Below are 27,330 nucleotides of genomic sequence, written 5' to 3'. Positions count from 1 at the left end.
TGAGCTGTCTGGTATTTATTACTTTTTAATACAGAGAACTCACAACAAAATATTCTCTAACAACACACGTAAATGATATCATAACCAATTATTTTAATTTCATCAACATTCATTTGCTATGTACATATTCTTCCATCTGCAAAAGTGCAATCCAAGAATGTCTCAACAAGAAACCTTTATGGACAAGTATATTTTTGAGGGGTTTTCTCACCAGTGGCCTTACAACATGTTTGTCCTTGGTTACTTGGTACAGCAAAATGAGGAATACATGGGAGGGGGAAAAAGAAGGAAAAAATAAAAATATTAGGGTAGATGCCTCCCTTGTAGGAATATTCCTTATTTTTCCAATTAAACTGATTATGAATACACTGCTCATTACTGAAGATTTTAGTGTAAATAGACTATAGGATAGTCTATGGTCTGGCTATAAAAAACTGTAGTTTCAATGACTCTGCAGCATTAGACAGAACAACAGTTTCAGGCTGTTCATGTTGGTAGATGTCAAATTACACATCAGCATGTAAAAGATGTCCATTTTGTTAGTTATGGTTATCAAAATTTATTATTATTTATAGACATCTTACTGATGGATGAAATCAGTTTTACACATCCAAAATATGAAGTCTACCTAAATGCAAGCCTCTCCTATAGAAAGGAGAGTTAACTACTGGAAAGAAAAGCATTTGCACATGCAACTCCTATTATTATCACAAGGAGTATCGTGCACTTAAGAGTAGAATGAACCTCCAAATCCAGAGGACTGCATTCTCATTTACAAAACATATTTCAGGAAAATTTAATCTGACCATGGGCCATCTTAAAAAGAACACACAGCATCAGTAAAATGAAAGGTAATGAAGAATCAACTAGCCAAATAAGCAAAGCAAGCAGCTCCCTAGCTAGGGAGGCAATTTCCCTTATGATGCATTTGTAAGCTCATAACTACTTCCAGTGCTTGTCAAGACAGAAAGCAGAACAACTGTGGTCTAGTTTAACCTCCAAAGTAGCCATAAGGTCCCAAAGAAGTTGCATTTGTGCTTCTACTTCTGCAAAGCCCAGGAAACTCTCCTGGCCAAAGGTGAGGGCTGACTGCTTCACTGGAATCTGCACGTTACAGAAAATCGTGCATTTTGCAGTAACCCAAGAGTAGCTTTCAGTATCAACAAAAAGCAGAGAAAGCCTCTACAAATTTGGGATAATTTACTTTGGAGTGAAAGTTCAGAAGAATCTTTCTGTAGCTCAGCTGGTTTCCACTAAGGATCATTTTTACAGTGCTATGTGTGCTGCTAGCCTCCAGTTGAGAGATGTGTTTTACAAGAAAATAGGCATTTCCTCAAGCAGTAGATAAGACTCACTTAACAGCAGAATTAAAATGAAAAGCTGGCAAAGAACTAAACTGTTTTCTTAAATAGATTTTGATGTAATTCCTTGTCAGCGTTAAGACTTTAAATGTGCTTTCCCCTTCCCATTTTCTCAGTCTGCTTCATTCCTGGTTTTGACTTGGATGTATTATACAATCTCTCATACACTTGTTTTTAAAGCTGACCATATTCCCTTTATTCCATGTCTACTCATTTCTGATTGTCACACATACAGGTCTAGAGAGGCATCCAAGAACTTAAAGGGCAGAATTATAAATTAGGCTACTCTAAGACGCAAGTGAACAAGTATCTAGGACAACTCCAGATCCCACTTCTCCCCTACCATGTGCATTGTACAGTGACACTTCCTCTCACCCCTGCACAAAAAAGTGGGCACACAAATGCCATGTATCCTATGTGGGAACAGACTCATGACGTGTGACTGGCACTCAAGCCCTAACCTACAGGAAGAGATGTAAGCTTTAATTGCTTTCTTTAATTGTTTAATTACAGGAGCTTTGTCTTTGCTGCATGATTTCAGGCCACTGCAACAGCTGCTGTTTCCTGTCTGGTCTGGTTCTCATGGTACTGCCAGGAAACACTACTCCAACCTTGTTAGCCACCCTAACTCCAGCAGGTTGCTTAACACACCATCACAGCTGAAGGGCTCATCCTTCTGAAGGAGTAAATCCAAATTATAATTTGATTGCTCTTCACAAGGGAAGTCTACACTGCACAGCTAATTGGGTCTTATTGGCTAGAAACCTTCTTCCTGCTCAGGTATGCCCAGGCCAGGTCCTGCTCCTATGGACAATGGGTGCAGTGCTGGTCCCACTGCAGCCAGGCCTGGTGTAACTTTGTGGTAGCCATGAAAGGACAGTGTTAGAAGTCTCTCGAAGTCTTTCCCGTAATTCTCCCAGAAGAAGAAACAGGTTTTCCCAAAATTGTTGCAAAGGGGACAACTGCACAAAACTCCAAGAACATGCTCCAGGCCCAAAACCAAGCCCAGGAACTCACACAGGAGAGGAGCACCAATGCTGAAGGCTACCACAGCCTGCTAACACAGCTGTTCAGACCAGCACTGGACCACGTGAGCTGTGTGGCACCCAAGGACACTGCCACTCAAACTGTGCCAACATAAATGCTCTGTGCAGCCTGGGTATTCCTTGAAGGGTAGCTAATGCTAAAAGGAATTAATTCTGCAGTGAAGACAGCCAGGAAGTAAAATTCTGAACTTGGCATTTTTGTGCACAAAGAAACATGGATCTTCAACTTGAGTTTTATGTGCACAATAATTTTTTAATTCAGCAGAAAGTGTAATTCTCAGTCCAACACAGGAAAAAACACTGTTTCGGCTTCTGAATGTTTTGTTTTCTTTCCCAGGACGGCAGACTATCAGGGCCATTTTCAAGACTGTGATTTCAACAGATACATTCTATAAAGATTCTAATTTGGAAAAACAGAAGACTTCAGAAGAAACAAAAAAAGAATCCCACCATGTAAACAGAAACAAAACCCACATCTCTCCGGTGGACAAACACTTCTTGCTATCAAGAAAAGCATAAAACAAAACCGTCCCTTAAATCTGAACTGATTTGAGAAACCAAGCAAAAGATTAATGACCTATTTTAAAAAATTTATTTAAGGAAGAGAGAAATGGAAGTCAAGAAACAACAACTGCAGAGTCTACATGGCCAAGCCCTCTGATACAAATTCACTGCTTAATGCAGTCTATTATGTACAGCACATAGGCATGTGGAAAGTAAATATGCTAAGTTTGCCTTCTTAAAACATCTCCTTGGTTTTAGATCCTACACTGAACACAATTTTGAAAGACGAAGGTGCAGCAATGAATTGTTTTAAAAAGTGATGACATGTTTTGTACTCAGTACCTCTCAGTTCATACAGGTCTGAGGGCCCAGCTCCCACTTCATGGCTCTCCCTCCACACCAGGCACACAAGCCTGCAGCAGGCAGCAAGGCCTCAGTCCCACCAGGCACATACATTCCCATCCCCGCTCAGCTCAGCCAGTTCCTTCCCTTAAATGTCTGTGAAGAAACACCTTTAAATAACGCATTTTAAGATTTCCAGCTTGTTTTGGTATGAGCAGATGACCCAGCTGGGCACATGACAGCCCTGTTGGAAGCAGCACTATTGCCTGCACTGTAACTCAGTGAGGGCAATGCACATCAAACACACATGGCAGGAAGACATGATGCCAAAAGAATTCATTCAAGATTGCATTTTCTGGCACACATTTACATTCACTTGTCATGATACCTTAGTTTGCTCCGGTCATGGGAAATCTGAAAGAAAGCCTGCTGAGGGGACTGGCAACACAGGGCCAGTTCCTGCACCCCTGGGAACCAATGCAAAAGGCTAAATGAATTCAACATTAACAGATTTCTTTCCAAGGATTTCCCATTTCCACCAAGCTGGAGGAACAACCCTGCAATTACCCATTTTCCAACAGGACATATTTCTCTGTCCTTTATGTCTCCCCACACCCTTCCTATAAACTGTATTACAACTATACAAAAAAATAAACCCAAATCATTTTTAGCTGAACTTTACCCCACACATGGGATATACTGAAAGGCCATTAAATTGGCTTGCCTCCAACCTTCACAGAGATCTTGTCAGGAGGATTCTGGTTTTAACAACATGTATATATACATATTAATATGTACACTGACAAAGAAGCTGCTCTTTCAGTTAGAAAAGAAATTAGATTTCATCACAGAATGAATCCTATAAAAAGATATGTAATAAAGTTGAAATACCCATAAAATAGCTATTACTAAAGCAAAGCTTTCGTCAATAAGCCTCCAAAACTTTAAATGAAGAAAATGGCTTCACGAAGTGGTAGTCTAGATTTCCACAGTGAGGACACTGCTGGACGTTGCTGTATTCAGAGAAATACTGCATGCCAATCCGCACGTCTATTACTGGCTTCCCACAGTGCTTACAGTTCAGTCGAGCCTGTAAAAAACAAAGAAACAAACAAAAAAACTTTTTGAAATAACCACACACCCCTCAGCTTCTCACCTCTGGAAAAGAAGGTGCCAGAGGCAGCCCCCTGTCCTCCTCAGCAGGAGAAGGGGTCAGTCAGGACTGTCAGTAATGGCACGTGCTGGTAAGGACATTCCTCACCTGGACTGGGAACGCACAGGCACACACCATGCCTTTCACATTGAAGACCACCACCAAATTCTGGGGAGTGGGTCACCTCCCACTCTTATCAAGGTTTATTTTGTGCTGCGTAAACTCTGAATCAATTCCTCAAGTCCCAGCACAAGAAGCAGTGTCTCAATAAATCATTAATGAAGCATCAAAGCAAAGAGAGAAATTTCATGTTTGTGTCATGCAATTCAACCACTCAGGCTGACGTTTGAACATCATCTGTCTATGAAATACACCAGTATTTTAATCTTTTGGCTTAACAAATGTGAAACTTGATCTGCTTTATCAGCACAACATGGCATTATGTCACTTTAAGTATCTATTTAAACATTTATAGTACATATCAGGTTACACAAACTAAACATCAACACAAAAACTATTCTACAAAATCCAACTGAGAAAGAAGCAACATTAACTGGGTGGATATGAGAAATAATTCAAGGTCATAGGTGAGGAAGGACAGAGCTATTAATATTCAGCTGTTACAAAAAAGTGAGACTTCAGAAGAAATCTAGCTGAGAAATACAGCCCATCTGATACAAAGAAAGCAACAGGCAGCATGAAAGCTCAGCAAGCCCCTTGGAATACTCAAGAGAAGCAGAAAGGATTTGAGACTGTAAAGAAGTTAAAGAGTAAAGGTGACAAATGAGCAGCGAGGGCCTGAGCTGCACCGTAGTTTAACCTCACAGCCCAGTACACTAATGAAAGCTTCAGCCCTCCACTGAAAAGAACAAAAAGTATTGTCTAGGCTGTCTTGATTTAAGCAATTTTCCTGAATGAGGAGAGGAGGAAATTATTAAAGTACTATCCCTGTTGAGACCAGACTCAAAGAAAAACAAATCAACAGCTTCATTACTATCTGCTCTGCTTGAAAAGCAAAAATTTTAAGATATACAATCTACTAGGTTATGAATTTTTATGGAATTCTTAACCGAAGTGTTTTCTCCTTTACTACTGTCCAGCGCATCAGCTAAGAGTTAGTAATCTGACAATGGCTGCAGTTCATTATTCTACATGCAGATTTGTGATGTAGAATTAAATATTTTGAAGTAAGGCACAAAATTACTCAAAATAAATCCAGAAAGGCAATTTGGAATTACATTATGTATCATATTTAAATGTCACTTTTCTGTATGCACAGAACCATCTGTAGCAATCATGGTGAAACAATAACGCTTATTATCTGGCAATCACAGTCATTGCAGCTAATGCTTTTATAGTCAGTTCTTATACCATGTACTGTCACACTGTCCATTAATCATGTAATTAAGGCTCTCGTATAATGAGCTCTTAAATCTTTTCTTGTACATTCAACAGAAGCAATTCAGATTTAAAGCTGCTGACTTTTACAAAGGTAGAAAATCAGTATCAGTGCTTTCTTTACCTTTAGAAGTTTCTATTTTTAAAAAAAGTTACAGCCTCAAGAGAAATTAAATTTGGAGGTAATAGTCTGTAGTTATAATTGCTACCAATGTCACCTTAACCAGCAGCAGCAATACCACATGCCTTCTGAGCAACACATTTTGGTAAATACGTTAAATTTAAAATAAACCGTCATTTTGCATACTGACAAAATGGTATTTCAGATGGCTTTAAAGTATGCACATTACCATAAAAGGACCCCAACTTGAATGGGTGCATCTCTGCAAGGCTCCTGTCCTAACCTACTACCACCACCTGTGTGTCCAAGCATCTCGAGCAGAGCACTGAATCATTCCCAGACAGATGTTTTTTTCACAGCTGTCTACCCCTACCTGCACAGCAGAAGTGCTCTTTCCATCACACAGACAATTAATTCCCTGGAATGCAAACAGTCCTGCTGTCTCAGGCACACATCTACTCTGGAGTAGCTCCAAGCACTGGATCTTCCTCTCTCAAGGCATAGATTAGGTGAGAATTTAATGATGTTGCTTCAGGCTGTGGTGGGTGAGTACCATCACCAGGGTCAGCCACAACGGAAGATTGAGGAAAGATGAGTAAGCGCAAAGACACTCTGAACCTTTCTGTTCCCTTGGTGCTTTCTTGCTACAATTACGATAAAAGACAATTTATGAACTAAAAACTCTGGAAACATGAAACATCTGCTCAAAATGTGGAACTATACCTGACACTAGTGATGCTAGTGATGAAGCATCAGATTTAATTACCAATGCATTTAAAGGGAACTTTATTTAAAAAGCTAAGCGTATTAACCACTGACCCTTGCAATGACTTTAGTCTACCTAAAGGCCATTGCACCTCTTAAGACGAAGGGAGAGAACCATCAGACCTCCTGTATTGCACTCATAGGTACAGGCTGGAAAAGAAGGATGGAAGGAGGAAAGGGAGAAGAGATACACAGCCTTTATTTTATCTAATCAGTTGGAATTTCACCTCATGAGTCTTACTTATGTATGGTACTAACCTGACAACAGGGAGATGCTGCCAGAATATCGTAGGTATACATAGTTCCCAGCTGATGCCAGCTTCCATCCCACCGGGACTTGCACTTAATGCAGATAATTTTGTGAACCCCTTCTAAGCAGTCTACACAAACAGCATAGAGGTGCATAAGCCTTCCTGTGGACAGAAAAGACACATCTTAAGGAGACGGAAAGAGAAAATTAAAACAGACATTTTCTGAAATGTGGTATCTGACCTTTAGTGATACAAATCACATCTTTTTTTTCCTTTATAAAGAGTGAATGATAAAGTACTTCTCTATAGGAAATACACAGGGCTTGACTGAAGCTATGCAGAACTCAGGAATTAGTCATCACCCTGCCCACTCTCCCTTACATCACTTGCTGATAGGTCTTAGCAAAATATTTTATAAAAGGAGTTGCTAAACCTCCAAGAAGAGATGCCAGGTTAAGCTGCAAGATCATCTGCTGTGTTTCCAAAACCAGAACACTGCCCTAGCTTCATCCCCACCTAACATAAGAAGTGGAGAAGTGCTGAAGCTTATTAGCAAACTTGGTACAGATTCGTTTAACAACTTGCCCATATCTTCCAGCAAAGAGGGAACCAACGACCTAATATTCCCCACAGAAAAAATGCAACAGTCTGAAGAGCAAATTCTTTTCATGTACTTTCTTCTGACTGTTCATTAACAAGTATATTTACATTATATATTGCACATACAAAGACTTCAACATGCCATTGAGAACTATGACTACATTGAGCTCTATCACAATCTTAGGCTCTGTATGCACAATGACTTTCAAAACCTGAGTAACATTTATTTCTATAAAAAACAAGTGGCTCAGACTTGAAAATCAAATATTTTCACTACATACATGTGATTAAACTAACCAATGCAAAATCTGAGACCAACTTTCACCAAAAAACAAAATTCCTACATAAATTATAAAGATCTGGAAACTAGATTATGCCTGACTTGTAGTGATTAAATTGATTTGCAATTTAATAGTTGGCTATTAGAAGTGGCCTGACAACGAGTACTAATCCTGTAACGTACCAGATTTTACACTGCTGTGTAAGACAGGGTTAAGCAGTAGTGAAATTACAGATCAGCAACAAAGCAGGACTGTGTCTAACATGTGTTCACCTTGGATTGCAATTTGTGCTCTTTAGCATCAAAGCACTGAACACATCACGAACTAATTCAACAGACATACATCTTGTAACTCTTCTACAAAAAATGGGAACAAAATATTAGTAATTTATGTTTAGTCTATACCAGACACTTCTGAAATTAACAGTCTGTGTTTTCACTTGTTTTGGTTTTTAAGCCAACTATTTTAGAAAAACAAGAAAAATAGACTCTTCTTAAACTACTCATATAAAATACACTTGCTAGTGTGAGCTGGTAAAAATTGAGTTATTCTACACTGGCATGTTCAGCTTTATAAAACATGATGGGATGAAACTAAAGTGCATATAATATATATCATTAACTCTGTTCCTAAAAATATAATAAACTCCGTTCCTAAAGCAAACACTTGAGATTGGTGACGTTCAAACAACTCTATGCACAGCAGTTGTGTTGAGCAGGAGGATAAACAACTTTCCCCAACTGAAGTTCTGCAGTTTCTGCACTTTAAAATAGTACATTCCCCACCACATAATTTTCAGGATATTTTTTGTATAGGAAATGAGGCACCTGGTATCTTAAACATGTCTGAAGTGACTTTCTGTACTGAAAAGAAAGTAACAGCCTGGAATAGCACCTTACAGTTTAATTTCATTTCAAAGAGTACTTCTGGTAATAAACCGTTTTACCCAGGACAAGGAGGCAAAAATTTAACAATTAATTAGTCACAGCAACTTGTCTGAACAAGTTTTTCAGATATATCATCCAACAGTTAAGAAATAATTAAGGTAAAAAAATATAATTTCACAGTTTCATTCTTAGAGGCAAATGTTAACAAACAGTGAGTTTCACTATTACTAAACCAGCTTTTTGTACTGATAAAATCACAAGCACATTGTGTGACTCCCCACCAAAGCAAATAAGCATAGCTATCTCACATACATATACTCTATTTATCCTGGAACTTTTTGGGCTTGTATATTTGCCTATCCTTTTTTCTCCTTAAAGTACATTAGGCAAGACAGAAACAATAATGTTAGCATGAATACAGTTTAGTGGCTTAGTGCACAGTGATTTAAAGAAAGAAAAAAAATAAAACACAAAGTTTACTGAGCAAAGATATGTTACATAACACGTATTATGACCATGCATGGGATACAATGTATTTTATTGAAAGGTGAGAAACTTCAATGTTAAAACACTTCTGGTTAATGCCTTACCAACACATGTTTTAGCATACAATTCTATGCTTTTGACCACCAGACTAGCAATACCTTCTCTGACTTATTTTAGCCATGCTGGCTGCCAGCAGGCTGTAGCACAGGCACATCTAGCCATGTACCACCCTGATCACTTAAGTCTGGGCCACAACTTTCAGGAAGAGCTAAGGCTCACACTGGCCCACACTCATTTGTTCCTCTAGGAAGAAAAAAGAAATGCATGCTGTGGTCTCAACTCATCTGAGACCTAGGACATTATCAAGACATAGCTCAAGCACGTCCAAGCTTGGAAATAAGTCTAATACCTTCACTAATACACTACTACAATTTTAACACACCATATTAAAAGCTTGCTCTTATTACATTAAAAGCATCCAACCCTTCCAGGCCTGTGTTAACACAGGCCAGACTACAGCCTTTTCCATGTTTAAGAAATAATACCTCGCTACAAAACAAAACTGATACTCTCTAGTCTGAAAGCAGATGAGAGGTACCTCACCCTCACCAGTGGTACAAATACTATTTTCACCCAGGCTGCAGCAAAGCATGCTTAAATTGAAAAGGTTGCTTAAAAGGTTGATGTATGCTCTCAAGAGATAAATGAGCAAGCATATGCTCCAGAACAGATTGGCTGGAAAATCTTCTCACGGTCTACCTAGAAATCAGATCAGAACTTGTTTAGTTGTAAGCCCAAACACAAGGCATGGATCTTTCTATACGGCATCTTTTCGTAATTCCTTCTAAGTGTTTCAATCTGATCCACGTGAGTATTTTGGACATTACTTCAAACTTTACAGAACTGCTTAAAAATGCAGAATCAGGATGAAAATCTGTAATGGCAGGGACAGGGCACAGAAGGCAGTTCCATCATTTAATGAAACCTAGAGCATGACTGACAGACAACCTGTACCTTGAAGGTGACAGGGAACATCATATTCAATCTCATCATGTCTTGATGGGCTAAGGAACAGGGTCCCGTCCACCAGCGGAAACTGTTCAAACACTGGCAGCGCCCTGTGGCACAGAGCACAGTTTACAACGTTCCTGTGGCTGGCACTGAGAGCAGCAAGGATGAACTTCCGAAGGTCCTCCCCTTGGCCCACCTGGGCATCGTCTTCCATCCGCACGTGGAAAGTATTCAATTTATGCCTGGGGATGTGAGTGAGCAGCTCAGATAGATCGAGCCTTCTCAGAAACTGCACGGGGGTATCGAAGTGTCCTGATCTATGTGCTTGCAAGCCAGCTGCCCCGTAATCAAAATGTGCATTCCTGAACATGCCCCCACCAGCCATGTTCTTCTTGTGGGGCTCCAGGTGAATGGCATTCTTCAAAAACTCTCCCAGGTATCGGGAGGAACGAGGGCCGCTGAAGTGCGTGGGGGCGAGGATAGAGTAGCCGGTGGGCGGGGACTGGCCGGGAGAGACACAAGGTGAGCGAACGGCGTAGCTGCCGCCCATGATGCCCTTCTCCTGGGAATTCTGCCTGTCCATAGAGTGCCTTCGCTGGAGGTCATTACTCAAGCCTTTCTGCGGCTTGTTGGCCGGCCTGCCTTTTTTGGCCTCCTCTGCTGACTCTGTCATGGACCTTCCTGTACTCTTCTCCAACACTGATTTCTTCTTCTTGTCATCCTGCATTCGCTTCACCTGGTACCAGTCCGTGTCCTTCTTTAAATGACCCTGCCCACACCGACAAGAGCAAAACCGAAAAGCCAGGTCATATCCCTTCTTGGTCCACATGTTTTGGCGACACTGCTTTTCGTTCCAGCTCCTGGCTCTGCCAATGCAATTGAACTGGACAAGGATGCTGCTTTCCCACTCATAGAAGCACTGAAGGTGCATCCAAGTGCTGTAGGGACAATGCTCGTTGTTGCATATAACCTTCTGGTAGTCATCCTTCTCCAGGTCCACCGGCCTTCCAAAGCTACAGATCAGTGGAGTAGCACAAGGGGCTTCTGTGGAAGGTAGAACAGATACATTAATAACTTAATGGCCTCTTTATTGCAGTACTTTCTTTAAACACTGTGACAAACACACGCAAGGTCTTACTAAAAACCTGGTTTACTAAAGAGCCACAAGCACTACCTTTGGGTCAGTGCAAAAAGCAGTATTTGCCAAAAAGAGATAAGAATGTGAAAGGAGATAAGGAAATGCACAAATAAAGAAACAAAATGACACTACTATCTATTTAATATTCAAAACAAAAGCACCTCAGAAGCATTAGCCCTCCTCAAGCATTTGTGAATACTACTGCAAGGCCTTAAGAAGCAAGGAGAAAGCGCTGTGAATGTTTCTGGAGGGCTGCTTTGAAGCCTGAGAGGCAACACGGGGAGAACTCACAAAGATGTCTGTTTGAAAAACAAGTAAGCAATACAAGTAAGCAAGTAAGCCCAGCTTCACAATCATGGGGAGAGGCAGGAATTGATCTTTGAGACTGAACAAGAGACAACAGCTAGGGAGAGGAGGAAGCAGACAATTTTGAAAAGCAACACAAAGAGCTTACGTTCCTAGTACAAAAAGGAGGGTCTTCATTACATTGCTTAGGCAAATACAGACTATATCACCACCACTGACCTTCTGGATAACTAAATTTCACAAACCAAACAGTTCTGCAGCAAAGACAGGTGAAAAAATCCAAATGCAACATGGCATTTTATCAGCAAAGTAGCAGCTTTGCTGTATCTTTGAGAGAACAGTTTCCTTCAATTATCTCACAGCAACAATATCAGCTTCTACACAAAAAAATGCTCTACAATAGAATGTTCTGAATTTATGAACCAGTGACATTTCCCATTTCCTCACCACAGTACCACAGACTACATATAACTCCCATTGCTGGCTGCTCTGTTGCAACTGGGAGACTCAAAAGGGATTGGAAAATTTCTACTGGAGTTTAGGTAAGTAAAAGCAAGAACTTTTTAAATGCCGTAGCGGGCTGCCCTCCACCACAGATGCTTACTCAAGTATTAAAAATATTTCTCTGTATTTCTGTCTTCCTAATTCTCCACTTCATCAGAAAGCACTGCTCCAACAGGGCTGTCAGGCTGCCTTTTAACCTCTGTATGGCTGCTTTCAAACATTAACAGGCTTCTTCAGGGTCTTCTGTGCTCAAGTGCTGCTCACCCTATTTAAAACACAGCAATCAGCTTCCTGAAGTTCCCCTGAAGTCTAAGCCAGAGCCCCAAGACCTATGGCAGAGGTGCACAGAGCCTTGAGGAGAGAGACTGCCATGACTGAAGTTTTTTCCCTTAGGACTTTAAATTACTATCTGATGAACAGGCAAAAAAACACCACTCTGTTGTACTGTTTTCAATCCCATTCTTATCACTTCTTGCACAAATAACACAAAATAATCTGCAGTCTAATTAGAGGTTTTATGCTGCTAGACATATTTTGACCCAGCTCTCAGTAAGAGACACACTATCCATCATCATGTGTCCTACAGCAGTAATGCACAAATCAGATGCTCTACAATAACTGATCTTTGCCATGCTAGTGCTCCTTTTCCCAGCAAGTTTTTGGAAAAGGCTATAAACAAACAAAATGTCCAAGGCTACCTTCAGTAAATTCAAGATTATTGTAGTTCTTAAAACTTACACTGAAGAAAGAGGCACAAATAACACAGAAAAACTTTCCTGAGCCAATCCCTGGAAGATGCCACATCATTCACTTAACTTCTCTGTCCCTGTTTCTAATTCCAGAAGTGGCACACTTGCAAGAGGAGTTCTTCTGCAATACCTTTTCTTCAGGGATTGGTCTATAAATTGCAAGCAAAACACATTCCCCAAAGCTTTCCTTTAAAGAAGAAAAAGCCTATTTAATTTCAAAATATGGACTTTTCAGACATTAAAAACAAATTACCAAACTGAAGAGAACAGAGACAAGAGAGGCTTTCCCTAGAGACTCTTTGGAAGTGCTTTCTGTACATGTGACAAATATTTAGTAATTGGTCATCTCACGTCTCTGAAAACCTGCTAAGAATGTGCAAGTTTGGAGACGTCTTTGAGAAGTAACAATTTGATTGGCTACCAGTGACTAATTTTTCTCCACCCTTTTACTGTGTGTTATTAAGTATAATGTTGCTATTATTTACTATTAATGTTGCTGGCCAAGAGCAGGAGTGATAACTTACCTGCTCTGAAACAAAATCTGTCAGTTTACCAGTCCAAAGAATTTTCTCACCCATTCTCCTAAACTTTGATTCAAGTCATACTACCACAGCAAGCATCTCTGCAAAGATTTTCTTCCTTGTCAGTCTTTCTTTCATCACATTTAAGGTCTGAAAGCAAAGTTCACAACTATAGCATCCTTATGCAATTGACCTCAGAGAAGCCAGTTAAACTGAACCCAAGAAAGGAAAACCGTCAGAAGTCATATGTGAGGCAAGGAACCGGAGGCACCAATATGAACAATTCTCACCTATGCATTTCCTTTATTCATCTATTTTGGCACACATTCCTTTCCACCACTGCAAGAAGGCAGCAAAAAAAGAACATGCCAAAAATCCACTTATGCTCTCACTCTGTTTCAGAAAGTAAATGTTCTAACAGTTGCAGGTATAATTATAGCTGACAGCTGAGGAAGTACTACACAGACAAGTCTAGAATTTAATACAGACACTATACTTGTTCATCCATACCGGCATAGTTAACTGACTAAAAAAGGAAAGTGTTTCCTTGATTAGCCTTTGAACACATTTTTGAGTTTGTAGGATCTCTAGCCCCCTGAGAAGTTTACAGACTCTTCACTAAGTGAACAAAAAATGGAATTAATAAAATAAGTGACTGAAGTACAAAAAACATCACCACAGCCCATGTATTCCACAGAATATGTCAGCAATTACTCAATTATGATCACATACTGTGTGTCAGAGGCTAAAATAAAGGCGACTTTCAACCAACTTTTTTTCCCCTTCTCCTAGTCAGTCAGTGGAAACACTGTGGAATGAGATCTCCTCCAGTTTCTCCTTAAGAACTTAGAGATGCCAGATTACCTTCCCACACAGCATAATTATGGGGAAGAAAAGGCAAAGCTGCAAACTCTGGACAGCGATGTCTTCTTCAAGATTTAAGTTAACTAGATGATTACAAAGTTTTCACACATTCCCTCATCTGATTCTGCTTTCTACACAGCGTGAATTGGCTGGTCACATAATCACCACTGCAAAACCAGGTCTAGAGCAGGTGGAAGACAGCAACAGAAACAAAGCTTTCCATCATGCAAAAGATTCCAATGAACTTTCAAATGGTGGCACTGAGATTGATTTGGAAAACATCATTGCTAAGAGAAGAAGCTGGTCTCTACTCACCTCTTCTGGGGACTCATCTGACATTTCACTACTGTCGCTGTAGCTGCATAGGAAATGCTCCAGAAAACTAACAGGTCTCTCTGCCATGTTGCCATGCTCCACAGCACAGGTTATGCCATGCTAATCAAAGCACCTGCTTTCACTGATACAGATTTGCTTTTGTCAAGTCTGCTGGTTTTCCTTGATTAAACTGCTGCAGTATTTCCACAACAGAAACTGAGAAGCCCAAGCCTGGCTAATTTGTCTCAATAGATAGGTCTACTGCTTTCTGTAGTTTTCCTGTATTTAAGAAAGCAGACAATTCCACTGCCTGAAAAGCACAGAAAAACCTCAAGCCAACATTTGGTTTTGCCACACATTTCAAATTCCAGCAGGTGTATCTGTACAAAATAGACTGTGCAGGACCGAACATCCCTTGCAGACTTCTCTGTACCCATGTCTCCTGCCAAACATAACCATGCCACATGCTCCTGCATAAAGAATAAATGAGAAACAGAAAACAGCAGGTTTTGTGCAATTTTCCCAGTTCATGGCAACAGATATGCCTTAGAAGCAAAAGAGACAGCATTCAGATAAGTATGGGAGCCACATTTCAGGTAATGTGAAGAGTTCCCCCCATTAATTCCCACCCTTAAAAGTGGTCTGAAACAGAGCACTTTTTTCATTATTACAAAACTTTAAAAATTCTTGTTATCAAGCCCTTAAACTTCCCATAATTAGAAATAAATTTTGAGATCTTCTTCAAAAATTCAGAGCTAGAATCATTGACCTCATGTTTTATGATGACGGTGTTAACGATTACGGTCAAGAGAGATTATGATGGGAAGTAAATAGAAATTACATGGCCAAACTGCCCATCCACACCTATAGCCCCAAGCTGGTTTGTCACCTAAATATAATTTGCTTCCAAGTAGCTAACAGCTAGCTCAACGAGTTTCTGATTTCCAAAGCTATGAAACTCAACTGCAGGGAAAATGAAAGATTACATAGTATCAGAGCAACATCCATTCTCCCAGCAGCCCCTTTCAAAAGAATGCCAAAATAAAGATAAAAGAATTTCTGCTTAACTCTCAGTTTGAAGATGGGTTTCACAGCCTAAGAGAACAAAACATGACAGCATGCAGTTTTATGTAGCAGAACAGCTTCAACGTAGGCTGTCAAGTTGCAACTACAAGCGCGTGCTGCTGCTTTCAAGACGCTATGTTTCCACATAAAAAAATAAATGTTTTCTCATATTCCTCTGTAGTGATTTGGAACAGTGATTTTGAAAATAGTTGGAAGGAGCAGTACATAAATATCTTCCAAAACAGAAATAACATACAATATTCCAAACACATGTACATTTGTGCAAAGATAGCTCAATGTTTAAACAAGGTTATGTTTCATGTTTGACAGAGCCACCATAAAATTAACTTTTCTTTCAAAAATGAGAATGACAGAAGACTGCAAGGAAGCTGGATTGGTTTGTTTGGCTTTTTCTCATTTTCTCTGCTCAGGTTTATAAACATCCATAAAAGCCAGGAATAGGAATAGAAACAGAACATCTGAGAAGTACTTCTTTCAACAACAACAACAAAAAAAATCCTCCTACATGAATTGGTTCTATCTTTTAATAAAAAAGAAAGGCAGTATGTGAAGACCATCCTTCCCATTTTATGACCCAAATGAAAGCAGCAGAACAACAGCTGCCTGAGGAACTTCCTTCTGGTGAAGTATATTAAGGAGAATGTTGTTTACTTCTGTTTATACACCCATCATAAAACCAAAGATGCACCCAGCAAGCCAAATGCAATGATTCCATGGCTTCAGTTTCGTGACTGCTCTCATTTGTTCCAAGTCCTCAATGCAGATGCCTAAAGCAAAATTCGCTCTTCCCCTGCTACGCTCCCACATTATCCATTGTGTTAAGCACCAGAGTTTTTCAGTCAGTGAACAGAAACAGATAATTATTTCCCATACTTGTTGGCATAGGTTTCAGCTCACTGCACAGATTTGCCATCTCTGGTAAAACTCAAGGGAGGTGTTAAACATGTGAGTCTGGGGGCAGAGGAAGAGGGAAGTGCGGTGGTGGCTGGATGAGACGGCCCTACTGTCATCTTAAAACAACTGTCAGGCAACAGTAGGTTGTGCTGGATCTGGAAAAAGAAATTATCTCCAAAAGAAGGGAAAGGTCTTGTCACTGGATTGGTTGCAAGACACTGACTATGGCTTGCTTTCGGTCTACTGTTACTCTAGCATCTCTTCATCTATGCCAAGGACACGCTAGTTTGCCAGCAATTACCTAGGCCAGAAGGGTTCCTGTGGGACATAAACCTTGCAAACCAACACTTTAACCTCTACTCTGCTTTCCCACAAACACTGCTCTCTTCACAACCTTACACAGCTAGGAATTGTTCACTCTGCCAGCCTGAACCAGAGCTGAGTCATTCCTGGGGAAGGCCACTCCCTACCAACCATCTGCATGAATCTTCTGAATTTCCTCTGCCATCAGCATAGCTTTATTTTAATTGAAGTCACACAATATTAGTGTACTAATACTGTAATGTAGCTGTAGAAAATAAACCACCACAACAAAACAGACAGAAAGAGAAAGCTTGAATTAAGTGTCTGATGTATTTGCTTTGTTGAACTTTGTAATACAATCTAATTTTCCAAAGATTACCAAGATGTGACAAAATGGTACTGTCATACTGATAAATGGTTAAATAGCACAAATAATATGGCAATACAGAAATGGTTGGTCACTTTTCTAAGAGCCTAAGTGCAGCAGAAGAATGCAATGAGAAAAAACGTTTCACAAATTGATCCAAGAGGCAGGCTTGGATCTTCAGTGCAGCAGCAACAACAAATGACAGCTGACAAACAGTAAAAGAAGTCTTTCAAAACAGCTCAGCTTGGGGCTTATACTGGTAACACTCACTGATATCTCTTCAAAACTTCTTAAGCAATCTCTGCACAATGATCAAGCTTCCAGGAGGATTCTCCAGGAGGGAAGGGAAAAAAACAAGACAGCAGTACCTGATAAGCCACTCTTAACACAGGCTTTCTTCTGTGCCATGACTCCCTCACGCTCTTGGAAAGAGAAGCCAAGGCCAGCAGTCCGTTCTCAGTAAGCAACAGACGGACACACTGCCATTGCAATGAGGAGCTGTCTGGAGTTAGTCTGGCTGACAGCTTTGCATCTGTTACACACCTACATATTGACACTGTCAATCCAGAGCTCAATCCTGTCCCCAAGGACCATGCAGCTGCAGGCAACACCTACTCTCAGGAGTGATTTAAGGAGAGCAAAGCCATAAGCAGCCCAGCTCCCTCATGCTTTACCCCATGTGCAAGATGTCACTAATTCTACTGAGTAGTAACATGAAGTGATTACCTTTCCCTAGAAAATATTTCAGGTAATTTGGAGCTGCTAAACCCTGGTTCAGCTGAGAATTTAGGTGATGGGACTCCCAGAGGGCTCAGTAGCTGCTAGAAGCATCTCCATGCACTTCACTTATGTTAACTTCACACTTGACCTCCAAGACAATCTCTTGACAATAAAACAAATAAATTTAAAAAAACACACCTAGCAACTTGACATAGGCAGGAAAACGCCATAGAAATCATGAAGGCTTAACTCATACCTGCCACATTAGCACCTTCTAACTAACAGCACATTAGCACAGTCTGAGCTAATGCCTGTTTATGAAATCAGCAACTAGCATGTGATACAGTTCTCTGCAGCTCTCATTCAACCACCCACACCCAGCTCAACCATCACCTCACCAAAGTAAGGCAGAAAATCAAGAGTGAAACTGTACAAACTAAGGAAGATAGGCACTCACATGTGCACAGTAATTCTGTAGCTTGTTTACACAGCCATCTGTGCTCCAAGCTGAACCTACTGCCTATGCTGCTGAAACCCAACATGAGAATTCATATGGTCCTGTAGAAATCACCATAATCTGTAAAATCATCATCTAGCCAACTTAGCCAGTTTCTTTCCATTGAATATGTGTTGTCCAAATACAGAAAACAATCATAAACAAAAGCTTTGGCTTTTGCTTGGGATGTACAGACCCTCTCTGTATAGGAGAAATCTTGCCCTAGCTTGTGCTGTAACACATGAATCCAACTGGAAATATCCCCATAGAACAGACCTAAGCCTCTACCTGTATCAGTACCAGGATAACTATGTAACCCAAATATTCCCAGGTGAACACTGAATTGGTTTAACCAGGTCAGAAGACAACTGGTTCTCTGTGCCATTAGCAATCATGCTCCAGCTAGGAAGACACCTCAGCATTGTGTGGATTTTTCTGATTGCTTCTATCACAGTGAATGCAGAGATTAATGACTATCTCAACACTGGAGACCTTAATGTGTTTTGAACATTGGCAGTTGCTTAGTCTGCACATGAACTGTTCCCAAAGAAAAGCACTTGCACCAATAAATCCTCTCACTTTAGCCTTCCAAGAGCTTTTAATAACTTTAACTGCTACAGAGAACTCACCTTGGTGCTTCAAGAAACAGTTATTCTAATAATAACTAAAGCAGACTCCACTGCACCTGACCTAGCAAGTTTTCAGAGGCAAACTCCAACTCATGCTGGAAGTAGAGGTAACTGTGGCATGCACTAGATGCTCTAATGCCAAGCACAGACGTAAACACTGCAGGCTGGACTCACTCAGACTGAGAGCCAGCTAGCCACCACACCCAGCCTAAAAGCACAAGGCAAGAGAGAAAGGAAAGCAGGTTGAATCAAGAGGTATCAGCACCTTTTATATTTTCCTATCTAAGGATATTTGTGTCATTGGTCTATCCCTCCCAAGTTTCAGGGCGACAAACCGTACTTTACTTTCCATGCTAAAAGCTAGAGGTGGTAGAAACTCAGTGGGAAACAGGAGATGCAGTACCCAGCATCTCTTCAAGACAGCAGCTCCTGATGTGGAGCTGTTGGTTCCCACAGCCATCTCCCTCCCGATGCCATGCTGGCTCCCAGCCTTGTCATGTAGCAATCTCTGGCATCTGTGTGGCACACAGAGACCCTCATTGTACACTTCTCCCATTATGGAGCACAGAGTGGAGATGGGCAGTGCCAAGCACACTCAATAGCCAGGCTCCAACAGAAGGTACCTCCTCTCCCAGCAGGAACAGCAGCAATATCCCTCTCAAGCCCTGGAAGGAGCACTGACAGACTGAGAGAGACAGAGAGAAAGACATAAAGGTTGAAGTGAATGCTCTCAAGATAAATGTCACTAAAGTCTACCAGGAAATGCCAGTACTCCACTCAAAATCCCACAAGCTTTCAAAATGGAATTACCCACTCCAGTGACTAGATTACTGCTTCAAGAGGCCTCCTTGGAATTATCTGAATTTCTATCAAAACAGTTTAAAGAAAACCCATGCCCTACTAATCCTGTTATAATTTAGACACCTTGAAGATTAGCATTTTACTCTGAGCTGAATGCAAGCTTTTCCTCTGTTTTTTTCCCTCACACATCCTGCAGGAAGAAAAGCAGAGAAGGACAGATGTCTGCCAGCCATGACAGTACTTTAATATCAAAGGATGTCTCAATATGCAAGGATGTAAGCAAGGCCGAAAAAAACTTACAAATGTCTCCAAGGGCTAGAAATCATTTTGTCACTACTTGTTAGATCACTGGGAGTAAGATATGGGATGAGTACAGACAAAGCAAAGCAATCAGTTCAAAAACTATATTTCCTTGTATGAAACAGAGCAAACATCAAGCCTAAACCTTACTCATCAAAGCACTACACTTGAGCAATAACTAATCACATGAATACAGAATGCTGTCAGGGCACTGATAACCATTTTGATAGCAAATAACTTTAAAAACCCCAAACTTAAATTGGTGTGGGCTTGCTTGCATGAAAGGATAATATTTGACTCAGTAACATCATGCACATTATTCCACTTGCAAAGATTTCCAGAACATGAACTGCATTTGCTATCAAAGCATGTAATTGCATAGTTTTAAAAACCTTAAAACTAACATGAAAGTCCTTTTGAACCTAATTTGCATTGATAGAGACAGTGAAATCTGCATTCAGTTGATTTCTGCAGTTAGAAGAACACAATGGTATTGTCGGCAGAATGATTTCCCCTTAGTAAATTAATAGGTACTAAATTTTGTAATCACTGCAACAGAATAGAAACTTAATTTTCCAGGTGGTCTCACTGATACCAATGGGACTCCCTCAGGCTAAATAATAAGAAGATGCCAATACTGAACATCACTAGAGTGCCAAACTGGAACTGGATATTATATGCAGCAGGGAACATTTGACAGCAAGTATTAATCCAGGCTTAAATACTACAACAATTCATTGTCTGGAAGCACATTTTTAAATTAAACATTGCATTGATGAATTTTCTGTCCCTCTTTAACTATCCCACATCCAGGATATAAAAAAAATTTTTTTAGTAAATCATAATTGTTGGCCAGTCACAGCATTCAACACATGAGTCACTGCTGTGCTAACTGACTTCCCTCTCCATACACTTCTCCTACATTAAAATTTTTATTTGAAAGTAAATCAGTCTTAAAAATTTGTGAAACCCAGGTGAAGTGTTCAAAAGCACACAAATCTGCCAGCAGCTCCACCTGCCAGCCCACCAATTCAGCAGCTCTGCCACTTGTGCAGTTTAAGGGCTCACCCATGGCAGGGGAAGAAAAAAAAAAAAAAAGATCTTAAAAAAAAGTGGCCAGTACACCATAAGACAGTGATTTAGAGACAGTTATGAGCTATGCTGAGGGTTTTGGTTTTTTGGTTTTTTTTTGGTTTAATTTGGCTGGCTTTAATGAATTCCATATTAAAGGGAAAAATCATAGCTAAGGAGACATAGCTTTTTCTTTTTTCTAGTCTTCTCACAGCATCAGTGCTGGAGAGAACAGAGCAACAACAACAAGGGGATGACAACAACAGCAAGTTGCTAAGATAGGGATGACCAACCCAAAGAAGAGGATTTGGCTCGACTAGACAATGAGACGAAGAATGGAAACAAGGCAAAGAAAATGGACAGAATAATGAATATAAGGTCAGAAACAACTGTATGTGAAGACTAGAGCATGACGTTTAGAGGATAGAGAAATAAAACAACTGGAGCAGAGAGTCAAAGTGTCCAGCCTCAGCAAGGCAGAGACAGAATAGGAATTTGCTCCTCAGATTTAATAGTAAACCCCATGGATTTTCCTCTTCTGATGATGGGGCAAAGTATCCACAAAGTGTTATACTCATTTATGTCTGCAGATGAAGGTAACCAACTACTGCCATCAGGAACACTGTCATCAATGGGCTAAGTGCAAAATCCCATGCAGTTGTTGGTATAATTTTACATGATGACAGCTCAGATTTTAAGAAAAGTAACCCCGAAAACTAGCTACAAAATGAGAAAATTAAATTATTTTTAGAAACATCATTCAATCACTCTTAAGACAGGTAATCTAAGAAATGAGGCTTTCTGTGATATCACATCTCCATTTCCCTGTGCACTGTGATACTGTTAAACTAGTCCACCCACACCCCATAACCCGCTCTCCATGACCTGCGCATCACTTAGTGCAGGAAATGGATGCACTTTGGTCAAGAAAGATTATTAATCTATCATATGGTCTGATATGGAAGAGATAGGAATGGAGGACATAGCTAGAGAATGTGAACCCCCGTGATCATAGGCATGATCCCAATACCTGCTGAGAAATTAAGAGTGCAAGGTGAGAAAAGCCATCACGTCTGGTCAGTGGTTATGCTCGCTGCGTTCCGGATTCTCCTGTGGAAGTCTAGAACCCTTAAAGCACAGTTTGAGCTCTGAACATGCAAAAATTGAAATACCACCAAAAAAGAAACATAAACAAATGACCTCTTGGGGCAGGACAAAAGTCTACTGATATTTCTCAGTCACCATGCCAAAACTGACTGATTGTTTAAAGTGAAAATTGTGCGCAGATTGAGGCAAAATTTATCAAAATGTAAAAGTGAACAAGAACTTTCCACAACAAAGGGATGCTGTAATGGCAGTTCCCAATCATATGGCACAGCTAGTCAGGGCTGCACAGAGAAGCCCAGAGGAAATTAAAAATTCTATTTCATTATGCCACATAAATGAGGGGCAGAAACAATACATGGACCACGCAATATACTGTGAAGACTTAAAAAAACCCCATATCTGAATCATTAGCTCTTCATGAGTGAAGCAGGGTCCTGATGTGACTGCATAATTAGACATCATACTGACATCATGATGTAAAGCCAAGGTCTGCACAGACACTTTCAACTGTTAAATCCACAGCTTTCATCTCTGCATACTTCTGTCTTGTCACATTCATGAAACAAAGCAGGTTATGTCATTATGATCATCCACTGCTTTTCCAGGGTACAGGTGGAGTAGGAGAGTGGTGATACCACAAATTACACACAAATTACGCTAGAGCAGCACATGGTGACAATGCAGAAGAGAAGAGCGAGCCCGGGGTCTCACAGGACCAGTGAACCCAGGCAGCACAAGTCACAGCATGCAGCTGCACGGTCCAAAAGCAGCACGGCTAGGAGCTACCCTGCAAACCAGCAGCTTAATCTACAACCCAGACAGTCTCCCACAAGCAGTCAAGACTTGACTGTGCACAGCAGAACTCTATTAACCCCACCACTCACTGCAGCAGGCCACATCCTCCATAAACTGCTTAGTGAGCAAGCAACCCTCAAGAGCACAGCCTCTTACAAATGTCTGAAGTCTAGTAATGGGCTAGTTGCCTCCAGGGTTGTGGCTACACTACAGTGCTTCATTTCAGATTCACTGGGTTTGAGGACTTGAGGGAATCTGTTATCATTGTCTCATCTTTTCCCTGCACATGAGCCAGATTCCCAATTCTGCAGCACAACCTGAACCAAAACTGTTGAAAGCTTTGCACGTACCAGTGAGAATACTATTTACAGAACTTACAGCTCAGGATTATCTGATGGGCAGTAGCCAGTGTAAAATAAAGCTAGCAACCACATCTACCCCTCCAGCCTTTATGATTATCTGAAAAGAAAGGCATGACACAATGCAATGATCCTGCCAAGGCAAAGATCAGGTGCGCTCACCAGGCACTGTACAGCAAATGTTGAAGCCGAGGCTGTTGTACCTCTGTTGTGAAGGGGCAAAAAGGGGGAAAGTGAGGGATTTGGTGATAGAGTCAAGGGATGTTTCTGACCACTAAAGTCATGTGGAAGCAGGGGGAGAGAGAGAATAAAGGAGTACCTCCGCCTGGATGTCAGAAAGGCAGCCTCAACCTGTGAAGAAGCCAGCCAGCACAGGGGAAGGATTTGTCATGCACAGAGGACACACAGTCTCGCAACAGAAAAAGACTGACAACTTGTCTCTGGCTAGCAAACTACCAGTGTTCACTGGCATCACCTCCTGTGGCATGTGCAGATGGAACACCGCCGCATCATCCACAGGCAATACAGACACACCAGAAATGCACCACTACTGCCAATTGTGCCTGAGCAAAAAAAAAATAAATAAATTCAAAACATTGTTTCTCCCCGACCACGGAAAAACCAACTGCAACGTGGATGTTGGAGATATTACATTACCATACTGAAGTCATGAGAAAAATACTCTAGCAATATTCTAACTCCTGTTAATCTCTTTTTTTTTTTTTTCCCTTGTTCACTCACCTAAAGCAAATAGTAAAGAAAAAAACCCTAAACAAACCCAAAAATTAAATTTTAATAATTCTCCGTGATTCTCTGGAGTAATACTCTTACAAAAACAGTCTGGCAAAGACCTTGTGAGCTAAAGTGATTCGTAATTAATTGCTAATATTTCCAAGGAAAAGTTTCCAATAAATAATACACGGGAATCAGACATCTTGAAAACCAAACCAAGACACTTGGAACTGTCCTTCTAACAGCAATTGGCAAAACAACTACCACAAAACATAATACCTGTTGTAGCCACCCTCCCACTTTTTGAAAAGCATGGAGAGTAAAATGCTGAAGTCCAGCTTGGGAGAGGAAAAAAGTGAAGAGTAGGGACTCTGCACCACAGTTTGTACATCTAGCAGCAGACCTAAGAGGTGGGGTTTTTTGGCTTAGTAAACATGTAATAAAGTCTTTGCCTGCCTTTAGTTTTAGCCTGACACATCCTTTTGCAGCAAAACAAACATGAATAGCAATGCAAGTTTCCGCAAGACACCACCTTACCGAAACGGCTCCGAACCAAAATCCAACCCACCGACCAAAGGCAGCATAAAATGGTTGATGCGAAGTGAGCACGTTACCCTGACAAACCCAACTGCTGTACAACGGCAAACAAAACTGACCGAAAAGCAGGACTCCATTTTTAATCGTGACGGAATAAAGTGGGGATTTTTCAAGGGAGCTCCGATTCAGCCGCTTCCCGCCCGCCGGGGATGCGCTCTGCCCGCGGACCGCGCACCCTGGTGCCCCGGGCTCCCGCCGCTCTCAGCATCGCCGCCGGGCGGCCCCCGCCCTCCGGCGGGTCACCGGGCGGGGACACCTCGCCGCGCAGCCCCCGCCCCGCCGCGCGTTTCGGGGAGATCCCTCCGGCGGCACCGCGCACGGCCCAGGCGACACCCGCCCGCCGCCCCGCCCGCCCGCGCACCCCCTCTCTCCGGGCGCGCCCCCGCCCCCCGGGGCCCCCCGCGCCGCCCCCCCGGTCTCCGCCGCCGCCTGCGCCACGGCGGGAGGCCGCGGGGCCCGGCCCGCCGCTCACCGCTCTTGACGTCTCCGGGCGCCGAGCCGCCCGCGGCCGCCGCGCCGCCCGCTCCGCCGCCCGCTCCGCCACCGCTGCCCGCGGCCGCCGCTCCGGCCCCGCCGCCACCCGCGGCGCCGCCGCCCGCCGCTGCCGCGGCTCCGCCGCCCGCCGCCGCGCCGTTCTCCTGCTCGTCGCCGCTACTGTTGGCGCCCTTGGTCTTCTTGGCCTTGCCGCCCTTCTGGTTCGGCATCGCGGGCCCGGCCGCCGCCGCGGCGGGGCGGGCGGGCGGCGGCGGCTGCGGAAGGCGCCGCCGCCCCCACCCCCCCCTCCTGGCGGGGCGGCGCCGGCCGCGCTGCCCTGCGCCGCGCCCGGGGTGGGCGGCGGGGCCCGGGGGGCCGGGCCAGGGAGGGTGAAAGGCGTGTCCCTCTCGCCCGCCCGCTCCCGCCTCCCCGCTTCCTCCCGGAGCAGGCGCGGGCGGCAGCGGGAAGCGGCGTGCGCGGGGAGGGGGGGCTGGGGCTGGGGCTGAGGCGGGCGCGGGCGGCGGGAAGGGCTTGTCGGGAGAGGGAAAGCCCCGGTCCCGCCGGCACGGGCGGGCGCGCCGCCCGGGAGCGGCAGGTCGGAGCGGGAGTGGGAGCTGTAGCCGGGGCGGGCGAGTGGGGATGGGGTTTCCTCGCCCTCAGCGCCTCGGCCCGCGCTCCCGCCGCCGTGTCCCGGGCGCTGTGAACGTCCAGACAGCGGGGAACACTTGGGAAATGTCAGCTGAACGTGCAAGAATAAAAAGGGGATGGAAGGAAACCAAAACAATGCGGTCTCGTGGCGGGGGGCGGTTAGGGATCACAAAGCCTTACAACAGTACAGCCCGGACTTTGGATTTGTCAGCTCATGTGGTTCCTGATGGGGAACCTCCGTGGGTGACAGACAGCAGGGGAGAACCTTTGGGATATGAGTTACAGGAAGAATCAAACTGCTGCCGTCCTCCGGAGCTGAGCTGAAAGCGCCGTGCCTTGCGAGAGGCGTTGTCGAGGGGCAGCAGCCTCATCCTCTCCAGGAGTCCGGGCTCGGAGGCACTGCGAGGCACTGCGGAAAATCGGTAACTGATAATCGCGGGATTCCTGCAGCCAGGGACGCGAGATGCTGTCCTTCAGCTGCAAAACAGCAGCACTCGTGACGTGCCTTTTCCTGGCTGACGAACAACAGCTCATAGGTGTCACCTGCCCGAATGCTCACCTTGTGTACCTAACAGTTTATCCAACTTGGGAATAAAAAACTGCAGCCTATCATAAGAACGTTACACCAGCTGTAAGGATGAAGGATGAGCCATTATTCTGAGCTTGGCAAGCTTTTGCTTGCACATAAATTAACTTTTTTTTTCCTTCTCATGCAGATCCTGGAGATTGGGTTTCCATGACTTCCTTATGGAAGAAGAAGTACACAGGCATGCAAGAAATTGAGCAGTTGTGTTACTGGTCTGTGACTGGTCTGTGGCTGGAAGGAAAAGACCATGCCTGAGCTGTTTGGGCTCTAGAGATCAAGTCAAAGTGCATGAGTCAAAATAAGTGAGGTATCTTTGATAGGAATGTGCCACATTTTGTAAGTCACAATTTTGTCTGAAGTAACTGGGCAAACTGACTGGAACGCTTCTCAAATATTTTCCTTTGAAAAATTGCATACATTCTGGATCATCTTGTACCTGTAGCCAGGGCCTTAGTTTCCCAAGAAAATTAGCTGCCATATTTTCAAGTACTCTTGAAGCAGCTATCACAAGAAGTTTTGAGTCAAATAGCCTAATTTCTTTGCCTGCAGACATCAGCATTTCAGAGATATTTTTAAAAGGTTCCTTGTGTTGGTGGAAATGTTCTGAAAGTATATGCTTTTCAGTGTCTTGCATCCCCATAGCTAAATGTCCTGCCTACCTTAGTTCACAGTTTTGAAGCTTCTAAATTGCATTTCTATCTAGAAACCAGAAGAATGGAGTTTCTGAGGCCACAAATATGGGCAAATCCTGATTCCAGCCAC

The 27,330-nt window shown here is 42.6% G+C and overlaps 1 protein-coding gene across 1 annotated transcript; it reads right to left on the bottom strand.

The window, feature by feature from the left end:
* On the bottom strand, window positions 1–25,564 carry HECA (HECA ribonucleoprotein granule regulator). The gene is made up of 4 exons (XM_005518450.3): window positions 25,333–25,564; window positions 10,210–11,250; window positions 6,949–7,103; window positions 1–4,343 (listed from the first exon to the last, which is right to left on the bottom strand). The coding sequence occupies exons 1-4, from the start codon at window positions 25,562–25,564 to the stop codon at window positions 4,179–4,181; spliced, it is 1,593 nt and encodes a 530-aa protein (XP_005518507.2). The 3' UTR covers window positions 1–4,178.
* Window positions 25,565–27,330: the final 1,766 nt, after the last annotated feature.

The sequence above is a fragment of the Pseudopodoces humilis genome, chromosome 3, assembly GCF_049639895.1.
Source record: "Pseudopodoces humilis isolate 2021_Gansu_Grassland_sample_001 chromosome 3, ASM4963989v1, whole genome shotgun sequence".
Taxonomy (NCBI): Eukaryota; Metazoa; Chordata; class Aves; order Passeriformes; family Paridae; genus Pseudopodoces; species Pseudopodoces humilis.
The sequence above is the reverse complement of the archived record's forward strand: the minus strand, read 5'-3'. Positions and strand labels throughout refer to the sequence as shown.